This window comes from Heterodontus francisci, chromosome 26 (assembly GCF_036365525.1).
Source record: "Heterodontus francisci isolate sHetFra1 chromosome 26, sHetFra1.hap1, whole genome shotgun sequence".
NCBI classification, from domain to species: Eukaryota; Metazoa; Chordata; class Chondrichthyes; order Heterodontiformes; family Heterodontidae; genus Heterodontus; species Heterodontus francisci.
The window spans coordinates 44,321,397-44,337,476 of NC_090396.1; the positions used below are offsets into that span (position 1 = coordinate 44,321,397).

At 42.3% G+C, this 16,080-nt stretch overlaps 1 protein-coding gene across 1 annotated transcript in view; it reads right to left on the reverse strand.

The window, feature by feature from the left end:
* The window catches only part of mfsd11 (major facilitator superfamily domain containing 11), a 52,764-nt gene extending 36,690 nt beyond the window's left edge, over positions 1 to 16,074 (reverse strand). Inside the window, exons 1-3 of the mRNA XM_068058124.1 lie at positions 15,617 to 16,074; positions 6,640 to 6,695; positions 6,242 to 6,349 (exon numbers count right to left, since the gene is read on the reverse strand). Coding sequence (XP_067914225.1) covers positions 6,242 to 6,349; positions 6,640 to 6,695; positions 15,617 to 15,712 — 260 coding nt within the window. The 5' untranslated portion in view covers positions 15,713 to 16,074. The remainder of the gene's footprint in view (positions 1 to 6,241; positions 6,350 to 6,639; positions 6,696 to 15,616) is intronic.
* Positions 16,075 to 16,080: the final 6 nt, after the last annotated feature.

Here is a 16,080-nt window from a genome sequence, read left to right on the forward strand (position 1 = left end):
TGAGAGGTGATCTCATTGAAACATACAAGATTCTGAAGGGGCAGACACAGAGGTTGTTTCATAGAATGGTCACAGCACAGAGGGAGGCGATTTGGCCCATCATGTCCATGCTGGCTCCCTGCAAGAGCAGTTCACCTAGCCCTATGACCCACATTTTCCCTGTATCCCTGCAAACTTTTTCTCTTTAATCATCCAATTCTCTTTTCAAAGCCACAATTGAATCGGATTCCAACATAGTCTCAGGCAGTGCATTCAGTTCCTAACCACTCACTGTGTAAAGTTTTTCATGTTGCCATTGCTTCTTTTGCCAATCACCTTAAATCGAGGTCCTCCAGTTCTTGATTCTTCCGCCAATGAGAACAGTTTCTCCCTATCTACTCTGTCCAGACCACTCATGATTTTGAGCACCTTTATCAAATCTTCTCTTAATCTTCTCTTCTCGAAGGAGAACAGCCCCAGCTTCTCCAATCTCTCCAGGTAACTGAGGTCCCTCATTCCTGGAACCATTCTCAAAAATCTTTTCTGCATCCTCTCCTCGTTCCACCTACTAAAATGAATCACTTCACATTTCTCTGCATTAAATAGGTTGATGGGGCAATTTATAATGGCCAATTTACCTTAGTATAGGTAGGTGGTAGGGGAATTGAGGGAAGGTGGGGATGTGAGAGGGTAATGGGATTAATGTAGGATTAGTATAAATGGGTGGTTGATGGTCGGCACAGACTCGGTGGGCCGAAGGGCCAGTTTCAGTGCTGTATCTCTAAATAAATAAATAAATAATAAATTTCATCTGCCACATGTCGGCCCATTCCACCAGCCTGTATACATCCTCTTGAAGTCTATCGCTATCCATTTCACAGTTCACAATAATTCCAAGTTTTGTGCCATCTGCAACTTTTGAAATTGTGCCATGCACACCCAAGTCTAGGTCATTAATATAGATCATGAAAAGCAGTGTTCCCAACACCGACTCTTGGGAAACCCCACTATATACCTTACTCCAGTCTAAAACAACTATTTATCACCAATGTTACGACTGAGGCGGCAGCAGTGCACTGTTAATTCAGTCCTACTTCTCCACAGGTCACAACATATTTTTAAATGTTCCCACTTACCGATATGATCAACCACAGACTATCTTTCCCAGAATAAAACACACCAACCAGGTTTCTTTAATAAACAACAAAATTATCAGTTTATTCTAAACCAAGTCTTAACCAATAACAAAGTAAAACATACACACAAATTGAAATATTAAAGTCCCTTATTAATCCTACCCACAAACACACACACACACATGCATACATAACTGGTTAACTGGTAAAATACAGCTGTTAAAAAGAAAACAGGAGGATTAAAAAAACCACTTCGACTGAAAAGAAGGTATGGAAAGATGTCCTTTTTTTGGTTAGATGTCCCAAATGCGTAGAGACAGCTGACAATGGGACCTTCCTGGAAAAGTTCTTTCCAGGCAATGTTGAAGATCAGTTTGGGTTGGCTTACCAAGAGATGCAGCTACAGGGGTCAAATAGGTCTTACAGCAGGAATCCAGCAACAAGGTTTCAGTTCCACAGATTCAATATGCAAAGTTCCTTTAAACACGCAGGGTCTCCTCAAATACAGGAAGAAACAGGAATCTGAAACACTGGGTGCAGGACTTCTTCTCAACAGAGAGCACTGAGCTGCCTGGGTCTTCTTCTGTTGCAGGCAACCAACTGGCTTTTTTAACGGTTCAAAGTGAAACTAAAACTTTTCAGAAAGCAAGCCTCCTGACAACCATAAATCTTGGCTTGTCACTTCTTTGTAAACATCTCTCCAAGTCAAAAATAACCCTGCTGAGTTATTGGAAAACCGGTGCCTTCCAGTAACTGTTCACAGTTCAAACTCAGTCCAAACATTCTGGTGACCTCCCTTAAAAAAACAAAGTTCCAGCATCTGTGGAATCCTTTCCAGCTTTACACACATTCTCAAAATTTTAAAAAAAATGGAAACACTCGTAACATTATTCTGTTTCCTCCCACTAGCCAACTTCATATCCATGCTGCCACTCTCTCTTTTATTCCGTGGGCTTTATCTTTGCTGACAAGATGGTTATGTGGCACTTTATCAAATGCCTTTTGGAACTTCATGTACATCACATCAACCTCTTTACCCTCAACAACCCTCTCTATTACCTCATCAAAAAACTCAAACAAGTTAATTAAACATGATTTGCCCTCAATAAATTTGTGCTGGTTTTCCTTAATTAATCCACATTTGTCCAAGTGACTGGTAATTTTGTCCCAAATTATCGTTTCTAAAAGCTTTCCCATCACCAAGGTTAAACTGATTGGCATGTAGTTGCTGGGCTTACCCTTAACCCTTTTTTGAACAAGGGTGGAACATTTCCAATTCTCCAGTCCTCTGGCACTACCCCTGTATCTAAGGAGGATTGGAAGATGATGGCCAGTGCCTTTGCAATTTTCACCCTCAGTATCAAATGCTTATCTGGTCCTGGTGACTTATCAACTTTAAGTACAGCTAGCTTATCTAACATCTCTATCAATCTCTATCAATCCATCCATCTAGCCCATCCAGTGTATCAACCAACTCTTCTTTCACAATGACTTTGGGAGCATCTTCCTTAGTAAAAACAAATGTAAAGTACTCATTTAGTATCGCAGCCGTGCCTTATGCCTCCATACATAACTCCCCTTTTTGGTCCCACTCCTCCTGTTACCACCCCTTTCCTTTTTAAATGCCTATAGAAGATTTTTGGATTCCCTTTTATGCTAGCTGCTAGTCTCTTCTCATACTCTCTCTGTTCCTCTTATTTCGTTTTTCACTTCCCCTTGCTGGGGAATCTAGAACATGGGGGTATAGTCTTAGGATAAGGGGTCGATCATTTAGGACTGAGATGAGGAGAAATTTCTTCTTAGAAATCCTGGAAAGTTTAAGGCACAGAAAGAGGCCACTTGGCCCATCATGTCTGTGCCGGCCGAAAAACAATCCACCTATTCTCATCCCACCTTCCAGCATTTGGTCCATTGCCCTGCAGCTTACGGCACTTGAGGTGCATATCCAGACTCCTTTTGAATGAGTTGAGGGTCTCTGCCTCAACTACCCTATCAGGCAGTGAGTTCCCCAGACCATCACCACCCTCTGGGTGAAAACGTTTTTCCTCATGTCCCCTCTAATTTTTCCACCAGTCACTTTAAATCTATGCCCCCTCTTCACTGACCTCTCTGCTAAGGTGAATAGACCCTTCACCTCCACTCTATCCAGGCCTCTCAAAATTTTGTACATTTCAATCAGAACTCCCTTCACCCTTCTCTGTTCCAAGGAGAACAACCCCAGCCTATTTAATCTTTCCTCATAGCTGCATTTTTCCAGTCCTGGAAACATCCTCGTAAATCTCCGCTGTACCCTCTCGACTGCAATTACATCCTTTCTGTAATGAGGTGACCAGAACTGCACACAGTACTCAAGTTGTGGCCTAACCAATGAGTTATACAGTTCCAGCATAACCTCCCTGCTCTTATATTCTATACCTCGGCTAATAAAAGGAAAGGATTCCATATGCCTTCTTAACCACATTATCGACCTGTCCTGCTTCCTTCAGGGATCTGTGGACAGTTGCTCCAAGGTCCCTCACTTCCTCAGTTCTAATGAAGGGTCACCGGCCTGAAATGTTGACTCTGCTTCTCTCTGCACAGATGCTCTTGGACCAGCTGAGTATTTCCAGCATTTCTTGTTTTTGTTTCAGATTTCCAGCATCTGCAGTTTTTTGCTTTTATTATTCCCTTACTTCCTCTTCCGTTCTCAATATTTTCCCATTAATCGTGTATTCCTTTGCCTTGTTTAACCTCCCTAAATGCATCACCTCACACTTCTCCAAGTTGAATTCCATGTGTCACTTTTCTGCCCATCTGACCAGACCATCAATATCGTCCTGCAGCCTACAGCTATCCTCCTCACTATCTACCACACGGCCAATCTTTGTGTCAAACTTCTTGATCATGCCCACTACATTTACGTCCAAATCGTTAATATACACCACAAAAAGCAGGGGATCCAGTACCGAGCCCTGCAGAACGCCATTGTAAACAGCCCTCCAGTCGCTAAAACAGCCGTCAACAAATACTCTTTGTTTCCTGTCACTAAGCCAATTCTGTATCCACCTTGCTGCATTTGCCTTGATCCCATGGCATTTTATTTTTTTAACCAGTCTGCCATGTGGGACCTTACCAAAAGTCTTGCGAAAATCCATGTAGACCACATCAACTGCACTACCCTCTTCTATCTTCCTTGTTATTTCTTCAAAAAATTCGATCAAGTTGGTAAAACAAGATCTTCCCTTAACAAATCCATGCTGACTATCCTTTATTAACTTGTGCCTTTCTAAGTGACAGTTTATCCAGTGTCTCAGAAGAGATTCCAATAATTTGCTCACTCGAGGTTAGACTGACTGACCTGTAATTATTCGGTCTATCCTTCGCTCCCTTTTTAAATAGAAGTACAACGTAAGCAATTCTCCAATCCTCCGGCACCACACGTGTATCCAGTGAGGACTGGAAAATGATGCTTCGACCCTCTGCTATTTCCTCTCTTGCTTCTTTTAACAGCCTAGGATACATTTCATCTGGCCATGGTGATTTATCAACTTTCAAGGATGCTAATCCCATTAATACTTCCTCTTTCCCTATGTATATCACATCCAATACTTTACACTCTTCCTCCTTAACTACAATATCTGCATCGTCCCCTTCTTTTGTGAAGACAGACACAAAGTATTTATTAAGAACAATACCAACATCTTCCGCTCAAAACATAGGTCACCTTTTAGGTTTTTTAATGGGCCCTACTCTCTCCTTAGTTATCCTCTTACTCTTAATGTATTGATAAAACATCTTTGGGTTCACCTTGATTTTGTTTGCCAATATTCTTTCATGCCCTCTCTTTGCTTTCCTAATTTCCTTTTTGATTTCACCCCTCCATTTTCTATACTCCTCTCAGCTTTCTGCAGTATTGAGTTCTCGGTGTCGGACATAAGCTTTCCTTTTCTGGCTCATCTTACCCTGTAGGCTCCTTGACATCCATGGGGCTCTAGATTTGGCCACCTCACCCTTTTTCTTTGTGGGAATATGTTTACCTTGAACCCCTTGAGTGTCTCCCACTGTTCTGACACTGATTTACCTTCAAATAGCTGTGTCCAGTCCACTTTTGCTAAATCACTCCTCAGTTAGTAAAATTGGCCTTGCCCCAACTGAGAACTCACACTCCTGTTCTATCTGTCTTTTTCCATAATTATGTTAAAACTGACTGAATTATGATCACTACCACCAAAATGCTCTCCTACTGCCACTCCTTCCACCTGCCCATTTTCATTTCCTATAATTAAGTCTAAAACTGCACCCTCTTTTGTTGGACTTGCTACATACTGGGCAAAAATGTTCTCCTGAATGCACCTCAAGAATTCTGCTCTCTCAATTCCTTTCACACTAAAACTAACCCACTTAATATTGGGGTAATTAAAATTCCCTACTATTACTGCCCTATTGTTCTTGCACTTCTCAGAGATTTGTCTACATATCTGCTCTTCTATCTCCCTCTGACTGTTTGGGGGTCTGTAGTACACTCCCAGCAGTGTGACTGCCCCTTTTTTGTTCTTTAGCTCTATCCATATGGCCTCATTTGATGAACCTTCCAACATATCATCCCTCCTCACAGCTGTAATAATTTCCTTGACCAAAATTGCCACTCTCCCTCCTTTCTTATCCCTCTCCCTATTGTGTCTGAAAACCCTATAAACCAGGAATATTGAGCTGCCGTTCCTGTCCCTCCTTAAGCCGTGTTTCTGTAATAGCTATGACAGCATACTGCCACGTGTCTATCTGTGCCCTCAGCTCATCTGCTTTATTTGCTATACGCATCACTCAGAGATTTGTGAATCTTTGGAATCCTCTGCCCAGAAGGTTGTGGATGCTTCATCATTCAGCAGATTTTTGGTCTCTTAGGGAATCAAGGGATATGGGGAGCAAGCAGGAATGTGGAGTTGAGGTGCAAAACCAGCCATGCTTAAATGGCAGAGCAAGCTCCAGGGTCATATGGCCTACTCCAGCTGCTATTTCTAACATTAAAATATTTTTCGATGGTTTGTATTCTTGATGTGTTACCTATGGATAGTACACAGGAAAATAATTTAAGGAAATCCAGGGGAAAAACAAAATACAAGAAAGTAAACTCATTGTGTTTATCTTACCTGTAAACTAATCCAGAAATGAACATGGAAAGTTGAGCTCCCAAAAGAGCAACAATTGATGGAGTCAATAGATTCGAGGCAGAAAATACAGTATAAATTATGGCCAAACTACAACAGAAATATAAACAATGTTAGCACAATGATATGCTGGAAATAACTATATCTACAACAACTAATAATGTAAATAAAAGAACTGCATTTAAAATCAAGCACAAATATCTAAATTATCAAGTTTTTCTGATCATTCTCTCAAAGGCAGGTAAAATGGTTATGTGAAAGTATACTTCATTACAAAGCATTTTAGTTCGATTAAAACAGTTGCAAGGTTTGATATTTCAGCATAATACTGTAATTTCCATACAATATCACTTCACAGAGGAAAATTGACAAATAAACACCTGGTATATCCACTTCCATGAAACCGGGTACTGTTGATGCTCTTGATGACTGTTTGCTGTTAAAATAACATTGATTTTTGTTGAATAGAAAGAACAAGATTTTCTATACAATCTATTGTTAGAATATGCACATCTTTCACAACTTACTGTGGTAACTCAAAGCAACCATGTTAGGGATGAACAGGACAAAAGAGGCTTTGATGATATTGTCTAAACTTTTGGAACAAAAACAGTGGCCAGCATACCCAGTGTGACCATGTGCAAGCATTTTGGTGATGAAATGATACCTGGCATTGCCAGTTACATCAGTCTACAAATTATTAGATGCATTTTGAAAAACAGTTCTCAGAGGGAGATTTGATATTTGCTTGAACTGGGATATCACACAGCCTCATATGACCAGTTACTGAAATCAGACTCTGAACACAAATTGCAAATAACGACTTCCAAAGAAATGCATTAATACTCTCAATTCCGAGGTCAATGCAGGTTTTAATTCAGTCTCTTCAGTGAGAGTTTTGAATCAAGTTAAATCTTTAATCCATTCAATAAATGCAAAAGTGATACACCTTTAATAATACTTCTCAAATCAAGGTGAACAGAACAACATAAGAAATAGGAGCAGGAGGAGGTCATTCAGCCCTTCGAGCCCACTCCACCATTTATTGAGATCATGGTTGATCTTCTTCAAAACCATTTTCCTCCACTAACTACATATCCAATGCTCAACTAATGAACCCTTCATTTCCGGCACAGTATGAAGCACCTACACGTCAGATACACAGTAAGGGATAAATCCCTTTTTTTCAAAACTACACTTGTATCCAACCTTTACAATGATTATGCTATGGACTGGCACAAGAACCTGATTTGCGACTATCAAGTTTATTTCATACCGGATCCTGACGACATACATACGATATACATACGACATACACTCAAACATACATACATACAAATATATATATAAAATATATATATAATAAATACATATATATAAATATATAAAGTCATTCCTAATACTTCATGTTACCAACAGCTTTGTGAAAATTAATGCAACTGTCTGATCTAGCCCTTGCTTATCATGAATTTTATCTCTCAACAAATTTCATGCTGCTGAAGCTTCACTTCCTCGTGACAGAAATGAAACTTATCATGGCTTAAATTTGAGTAATATAACTGTTAGAACAACTTGCATTTTTGTAGTGCCTTTATGAAAAAGTTCCAAGGAGCTTTACAGGAGAACAATTAGACAAAAATTGACACCAAAACAAAAAAGGATACATCAACTGGTGACCAAACTCTTGGTTAAAATTGTAGGTTTTAACGAGCAGCCTTAAAAGGAGAGGGTAGAGAGGTTGTGGGAGGAAATTCCAGAGCTTAGGGCCGATGTAGCTGAAAGCACAGCTACCAATGGTGGTGTTAACACAGAGTGGGGGAACGCAGAAGAGGCTAGGTTTAGAGGAATACGAGAGTTCTTGAAAGGTTGTCGGGATGGAGGTGGTCACAGTGATAGGGAGGGGCAACGTTATGGAGCGATTTGAACACGTGACTAAGGATTTTAAAAATCAAGGCATTGGTGAACCGAGAACCACTGTAGGCCAGAGAAGACATTGTAATGGGTGAGCAGAACCTGTAGTGGGTTAGGATATAGGCAGCAGTGTTTTGGATGAGCTTATGGACGATGCTTCGGATAATGTCACCGAAGGGCAGCATGTAGATAAGAAATGGAAAGACAGATCTTTTGGTGACACTAGAGATATTGGTGTGAGGGTGGGAAGATAGACATACGAAATTCTCTGGCTACAACTGGATAGGTAAAAGTAAAATTAGTGAAAGGCAATCCACCCAGATGGATAATGGAGAAGAGGCACTGAAGAGTCAATCAAGGGTGGGTTTTGTTTGAAGAGAATGATGCAAATGGCAGATTTGAATGGGGGCGGGGGGGGGGGGGGGGTGCATCAGCTAGCATGGGAAGCAGAAAGGGAAGCCGAGTGTTCAGCAATTTAGTGAGTATAGGGTTGAGAAAACAAGATGGGCCTCAAGAAGAGGACAAGCTTGGGGAGGATATGGAGAGAGATAGGAGACACACAATAGGAAGATGCCAGTTCAGAGCTAGATCAGGGGACAACCTTGGCTTGATAATAAAAGGGAAGGAAGGATTGCAGCAGAACAGATGGTCTCAATTTTACTGGCAAAGAAGCTTATGAGCTCCTCACAGATGTTCTTGGAAGACAGGGTGGAGGATGGAAGAAGAGGGGTTTAAAGAGACAGTCCACAGTGGAGAAAAGAAGCTGGGGGTTTTCTCTGTATTCCAGGATAATCCTGGAGAAGTGAACAATTTTGGCAGAGGAGAGCAGTGCCAAATAGTGCTTACTGTGCTTCAGCCGGATTTAGCGATGAATTGCTAAACCAGTTGTGGGCCATAAACTTTCAAATGTGCGACTGTAAGATTCTTGGACTTGACACCAACTTTTGGTTGCAAATAATTATTGAGTTTGACGGAGCCTTGGCACATATAGACCTGGTAAGGCACAAGTGAAAAATGCAAGGTTGGATTGCATCTATTTCAATGCAAGGAGTCTTACTAGTAAGACAGATGAATTGAGGGCGTTGATTAGCACATGGGATTATGATATTATTGCTATCACAGAGACATGGTTGAGGGAGGGGCAGGACTGGCAGTTCAATATCCCAGGGTATAGAATCTTCAGGCATGACAGGGGAGGGGATAAAAGAGGAGGTGGCATTGCACTGTTGATCAAGGAGTCAATTACTGCAGTAAGGAGGGATGATATCTTAGAAGGTTCCTCAAAAGAGGCCATTTGGGTAGAAGTTAAAAACAAAAAGGGGGCAATCACTTGGCTGGAAGTGCACTAGAGGCCTCCAAACAGTCAGCAAGAGATAGAGGAGCAGAAATGTAGGCAAATCTCAGAGGTGTAAAAATAGGGTAATAATAGTAGGGGATTTCAACTTCCCCAATATTAACTGGGATAGTCTTAGTGCAAAAGGCTTAAAAGGGGCAGAATTCTTAAAATGCATACAGGAGAGCTTTTTGAGCCAGTACGTAGAAAGTCCTATAAGAGAAGGGGCAGTACTGGAACTAATCCTAGGGAATGAAGCCGGTCAAGTGGTAGAAGTGTCAGTGGGGGAGCATTTCGGGGATAGGGACCATAACTCTAAGATTTAATAAAAGCAAAATACTGCAGATGCTGGAAATCTGAAATAAAAACAAGAAATGCTGGAACCACTCAGCAGGTCTGGCAGCATCTGTGGAAAGAGAAGCAGAGTTAACGTTTCGGGTCAGTGACCCTTCTTCAGAACAGGTTCCGAAGAAGGGTCACTGACCCGAAACGTTAACTCTGCTTCTCTTTCCACAGATGCTGCCAGACCAGCTGAGTGGTTCCAGCATTTCTTGTTTTTATTTCTGTAAGATTTAAGGTAGTTATGGAAAAGGACAAAGATGGACCAGAAATAAAGGTACTGAATTGGGGAAAGGCCGATTTCAATATGAAAAAACAGAATCTGGCCAAAGTGGACTGGGAGCAGCTTTTTCTTTTTAAATTCCAAAATATACTTTATTCATAAAAATCTGTAAAAATTACATTGCCAAACAGTTTCCAAACAGCACCAAAAAATACAAACATTGCAAGGGAGATCAGTTTCCTTCAATACTGTCATGAGTTTCTTCCCAACCCTTCCGTTTCACAATTGTCATGTCAATTACAGTTTTACATTTACAGCAATTGAGAATATTAACGATACAGTTCGAGGGGTTTCCCATTGATCCAGCCCCTCAGTCCAGCTTGGTGGGGGAACCTTACACTGTGGTCTTTCCCCATTGAGCCTTTGCTGCGGCTGCCCCAAGCTTTAGTGCGTCCCTCAAAACGTAGTCCTGGACCTTGGAATGTGCCAGTCTGCAACATTCGGTGGTGGACAACTCTTTGCGCTGGAAGACCAGCAAGTTTCGGGCAGACCAAAGGGCGTCTTTCACCGAATTGATAGTCCTCCAGCAGCAGTTGATGTTTGTCTCGGTGTGCGTCCCTGGGAACAGCCCGTAGAGCACAGACTCCTGTGTTACAGAGCTGCTTGGGATGAACCTTGACAAAAACCACTGCATCTCTTTCCACACCTGCTTTGCAAAGGCACATTCCAGGAGGAGGTGGGCGACCGTCTCTTCCCCACCACAGCCAACGCGGGGGCATTGTGCGGAGAGGGCGAGACTTCGGGTGTGCATGAAGGATCTGACGGGGAGGGCCCTTCTCACCACCAGCCAAGCTACGTCTTGGTGCTTGTTTGAAAGTTCTGGTGATGAGGCATTCCGCCAAATGACTTTGACGGTCTGCTCGGGGAACCATCCGACATGATCCACCGTTTCCTTTTCCCGTAGGGCCTTCGGAGCAGCTCTTGTAGGAAAGTCTACATCAAGCCAACAGGAGTCATTCAAAGAGGAAACTGAGAGAGTTCAGAGTCAAGAGGTACCCGTTAAGGTGAAGGGTAGGACTAACAGGCCCAGGGAACCCTGGATGTCAAGGGATATAGAGGATTGGATCAGGAAAAAAAAGGCTTACGGCAGATTCCGAGCGCTGAAAACAGCAACTAGAGGAGTATAGAAGTTATAGGGTGGCACTTAAAAAAGTAATAAGGAGAGCCAAGAGGGGACATGAAAAAACACTGGCGAGCAAGATAAAGGAAAATCCCAAGGCGTTTTATAAGTATATTAAGTGTAAGAAGATAACCAGGGAAAGAGTAGGGCCCATGAGGGACCAACGTGACAATCTTTGTGTGGAGCCGGAGGACATAGGTGAGGTTTTAAATGATTACTTTTCATCTGTGTTCACTATGGAGAAGGACGATGTAGGTGTAGAGATCAGGGAGGGGTATTGTGATATACTTGAACATATTAGCATTGAAAGGGAGGAAGTATTAGCTGTTTTAGCGGGCTTAAAAGTGGATAAATCCTCAAGCCCAGATGAGATGTATCCCAGGCTGTTATATGAGGCAAGGGAGGAGATGGCAGGGGCTTTGACACAAATTTTCAAATCCTCTCTGGCCACAGGAGAGGTACCAGAGGACTGGAGGACAGCGAATGTGGTACCGTTATTCAAGAAGGGTAGTAGGGATAAACCAGGTAATTACAGGCCAGTGAGTCTAACATCAGTGGTTGGGAAAATATTGGAAAAAATTCTGAGGGACAAGGATTAATCTCCACTTGGAGAGGCAGGGATTAAACAGGGGGAGATCGCGTCTAACTAACTTGAATGAATTTTTCGAGGTGACTCGATGTGTTGATGAGGGTAAAGCAGTTGATGTAGTCTACATGGCCTTCAGTAAGGCTTTTGATAAGGTCCCGCATGAGAGACTGGTTAAGAAGGCAAGAGCCCATGGGATCCAGGGCAAGTTGGCAAATTGGATCCAAAAATGGCTCAGTGGTAGGAGGCAGAAGGTAATGGTTGAGGGCTGTTTTTGCGATTGGAAGCCTGTGACCAGTGGTGTACCACAGGGATCGGTGCTGGGACCCTTGCTGTTTGTAGTGTACATTAATGATTTAGACGTGAATATAGGAGGTATGATGAGTAAGTTCGCAGAAGACATGAAAATTGGTGGTGTTGTAAATAGTGAGGAGGAAAGCCTTAGATTACAGGGAGATATAGATGGGCCGGTAAGATGGAGCAGTGGCAAATGGAAATTAATCCTGAAAGGTGTGAAGTAATGCATTTTGGGAAGACTAACAAGGCAAGAGAATATACAATGGTTGGTAGGACCCTAGGAAGTACAGAAGGACCTTGGTGTACTTGTCCATAGATCACTGAAGGCAGCAGCACAGGTAGGTAAGGTGGTTAGGAAGGCATATGGGATACCTGCCTTTATTAGCCAAGGCATAGAATATAAGAGCAGGGAGGTTATGATGGAGCCAAATAAAATGCTAGTTAGGCCACAGCTGGAGTACTGTGTACAGTTCCGGTCACCACACTATAGGAAGGATGTGATTGCACTGGAGAGGGTGCAGAGGAGATTCATCAGGATATTGCCTGGGCTGGAGCATTTCAGCTATGAAGAGAGACTGAACAGGCTAGGGTTGTTTTCCTTGTAGCAGAGAAGGCTGAGGGAGGACATGATTGAGGTGTACAAGATTATGAGGGGCATTGATAGATTAGATAGGAAGAAACTGTTTCCCTTAGCAGAGGGGTCAAGAACCAGGGGGCATAGATTTAGGGTAAGGGGCAGGAGGTTTAGGGGGGATTTGAGGAAACATTTTTTCACCCAGAGGGTGGTTGGAATCTTGAACACACTGCCTGAAGAGGTGGTGGAGGCAGGAACCCTCACAACATTTAAAAAGTATTTAGATGAGCATTTGAAACGCCATCGCATACAAGGCTACGGGCCAAGTGCAGGAATATGGGATTAGAATAGTTAGGTGCTGGATGGCCGGCACAGACACGATGGGCCAAAGGGCCTGTTTCTGTGCTGCATAACGCTATGTCATTGCAAGTCTTATGCAACAGCCATAGAGAGAAATAAACAATATTGCCTGCTTTCGCTCTGGGTAGAGAATGTAACCTTTGTCTATTTTTTCACTCTTGTCGCTCTCTAGGAATTGCAAAGGAAAGCTTCAGATCTTTATAGGGCTCCAGTCACTCACAGCCATCCCTTAAAACAGTGTTGCTTTTCAGTTTCCTAACTGATCTGTTGATCATTGTTTGTCATATAGGTTACCCTATTATCTGGGACATCACTGACTTCTTCATAATCATTCTTTGCTAATAAAAGAACTCTCCTTGCTTCAGTGTAGAGGGGTCTGGGTGTCCTTGTGCATGAATCGCTGAAAACTAGTTTTCAGGCGCAGCAGGTAATAAGGAAGGCAAAATGAATTTTGGCATTTATTGCTAAAGGAATAGAGTATGAAAGTAGGAAGTGTTGCTGCAACTGTACAAGGCATTCGTGAGACTGCACCTGGAGTATTGCGTACAGTTTGGTCACCTTACATGAGAAAGGATGTAGTTGCATTGGAGGCAGTTCAGGGGAGGTTCACTAGATTGATTCCAGAGATAGGGGGGAGGGGGGGAGGGGGCTTGTCTAATGAAGAGAGATTGAGCAGTTTAGGCCTTTACTCTCTAGAGTTTAGAAGAATGAGAGGAGATCTAATTGAGGTATGCAAGATGATTAAGGGGATTGACAAAGTAGACATAGAGAGGATGTTTCCTCTTGTGGGGCAATCTAGAACGAGAGGTCATAGTTTTAGGATAAGAGGTAGCAGATTTAAAACAGAGATGAGGAGAAATTACCTCTCTCCAAGGGTCGTGAATCTGTGAAATTCACTACCCCAGAGTGCGGTGGATGCTGGAACATTGGGTAAATTTAACAAGGAGATAGACAGATTTTTAATTTGAAATGGGTTGAAGGGTTATGGAGAATGGGCAGGAAAGTGGAGTTGAGGCCGAGATGAGATCAGCCATGATCGTATTGAATGGCAGAGCAGGCTCGAGGGGCTGAATTGCCTACTCCTGCTCTTAGTTCTTATGTTCCAACCATTTTATTATTTTTAGCTGCATTGCAAGTCTCCACGCTACTTATTAAGTGAAAAGAAAGCAAAAATGTTAATTATATGAGATTAAGCCAAGTCCTGCATATATATGCTTTCTTTGGCCTCCGTCTCAAGAGACAATGGGTAAACGCCTGGAGGTGGTCAGTGGCTTGTGAAGCAGTGCCTGGAGTAGCTATAAAGGCCAATTCTAGAGTGACAGACTCTTCCACAGGCGCTGCAGATAAAATTGGTTGTCAGGGCTGTTACACAGTTGGCTCTCGCCTTGCGCTTCTGTCTTTTTTCCTGCCAACTGCTAAGTCTCTGACTCGCCACACTTTAGCCCCGCCTTTATGGCTATCCGCCAGCTCTGGCAACTGACTCCCACGACTTGTGATCAATGTCACAGGACTTCATGTCGCGTTTGCAGACGTCTTTATATGTTACAGAATGTGGTATTTTACATATCACTTGAACTTAGCAGAGCAAACATGGCAGCTGTACCAGGGAGAACAACCAGGATGGGAGACATTGAAGGTTTTACTGAGGACAAAATCATCAAAGGCCAAGGTGAGGGGTGATTGAGAAAGTCCACAACTCCAAAAATATTGTGGTGATCAGTGTAAAAGGTTGGACAATAGAGTTTGAAATCAGTTGTTCGTGGCTTATGGCTCTACATTTCAAGAGGCAGATGCAGGACGTCAGCTTGTTGGGGAAAACATGAGTGGTTAGGAATACACACACACTTTCCCTTCAACTGTCTTAAGTGGAATCATTACTAGTTAGCTTGTTAAAATGTATTTCTGAAACTATACATGAATCATTCATTGTGCATGGACAACCATGAAGACTCCACAATTGGCCTCAAACCTTCTGCAATAAGAGGAGGAAATCAGCTTGAGGTTTCATTTCTGATCATTATTTATTCATCCCTGCTAGAACCTGTGGATGTGATGCCAAAACAAACAGACTCAGCAAATAAGTTGTGCAGTCGACCAATACTCACAGTCAAGGATCATACAAGAATAAGGACTTGAATGAGATCCTATTCCATATTGGATAAACTCAGATGCATTAGGGAAGCTTCAGTTAAAAAAAACAATGATTCTATTACAACTTTACACTTACTCTTCTCAAACTGAAAATACAACAGATCATTTAACACAAAAAAATATTGACCTTACAAATTTCAGATTGGGCCAACTCGATCTACACTTAAGCTATCACTGAAACCAAATTTTCAGAGGAAGTTTCATTGTTCAACTCATCAATAAATATCACAAACTATCTACTTACATCAGAGAACAGAGATTTTCAGAGCAAATAGATACTAAGTTTGTATTGAAAGTCTCTATCACATTACTATAAAATGGTATTCCAAAATTTATAAGTCCCTTAATTCCTTCCACCACTAAATAAAAGCACCCTGGATTGAGGTCCAGTTCCTAAACTCACTTCAATGTTGCCGCAAGTTTGAAAGGCGCTGAAAACGAGCATAAAGCCGCAGCCCAAAATTATGACATTCATGAGTTTTGTTCCTTCTGGCGTCATTGTTAAACGTCTAGCAATTTCTTGTTGGGTTGCTTTTCTGGACAATAACGTATCTTAAATCTCACTTTGTCACTGACAAACTGCGGAGATACTCTTCCCAAATCCAGGCTATTGAATTGCCATCAAGACCAGTCTTGCGCCCCTCACTGTGCTGACACAGGCTCCCAGCCAAAACCAGCCGCCCAGAGCCAGAAACGGCAAACGCATGCGCAACAATCACAACGGACGTTAACATTTGAAACTTTCCGATTAAGTCGGTTTAAACGGCGCGTCTAACGACTCGTTTTTACGTTTGCCAATGAACGCGCGATGTTTTACGAGACTGGCGTTGAGAAATGCAGTCTCAAGGAGAACCGGCAGCTCGGCCT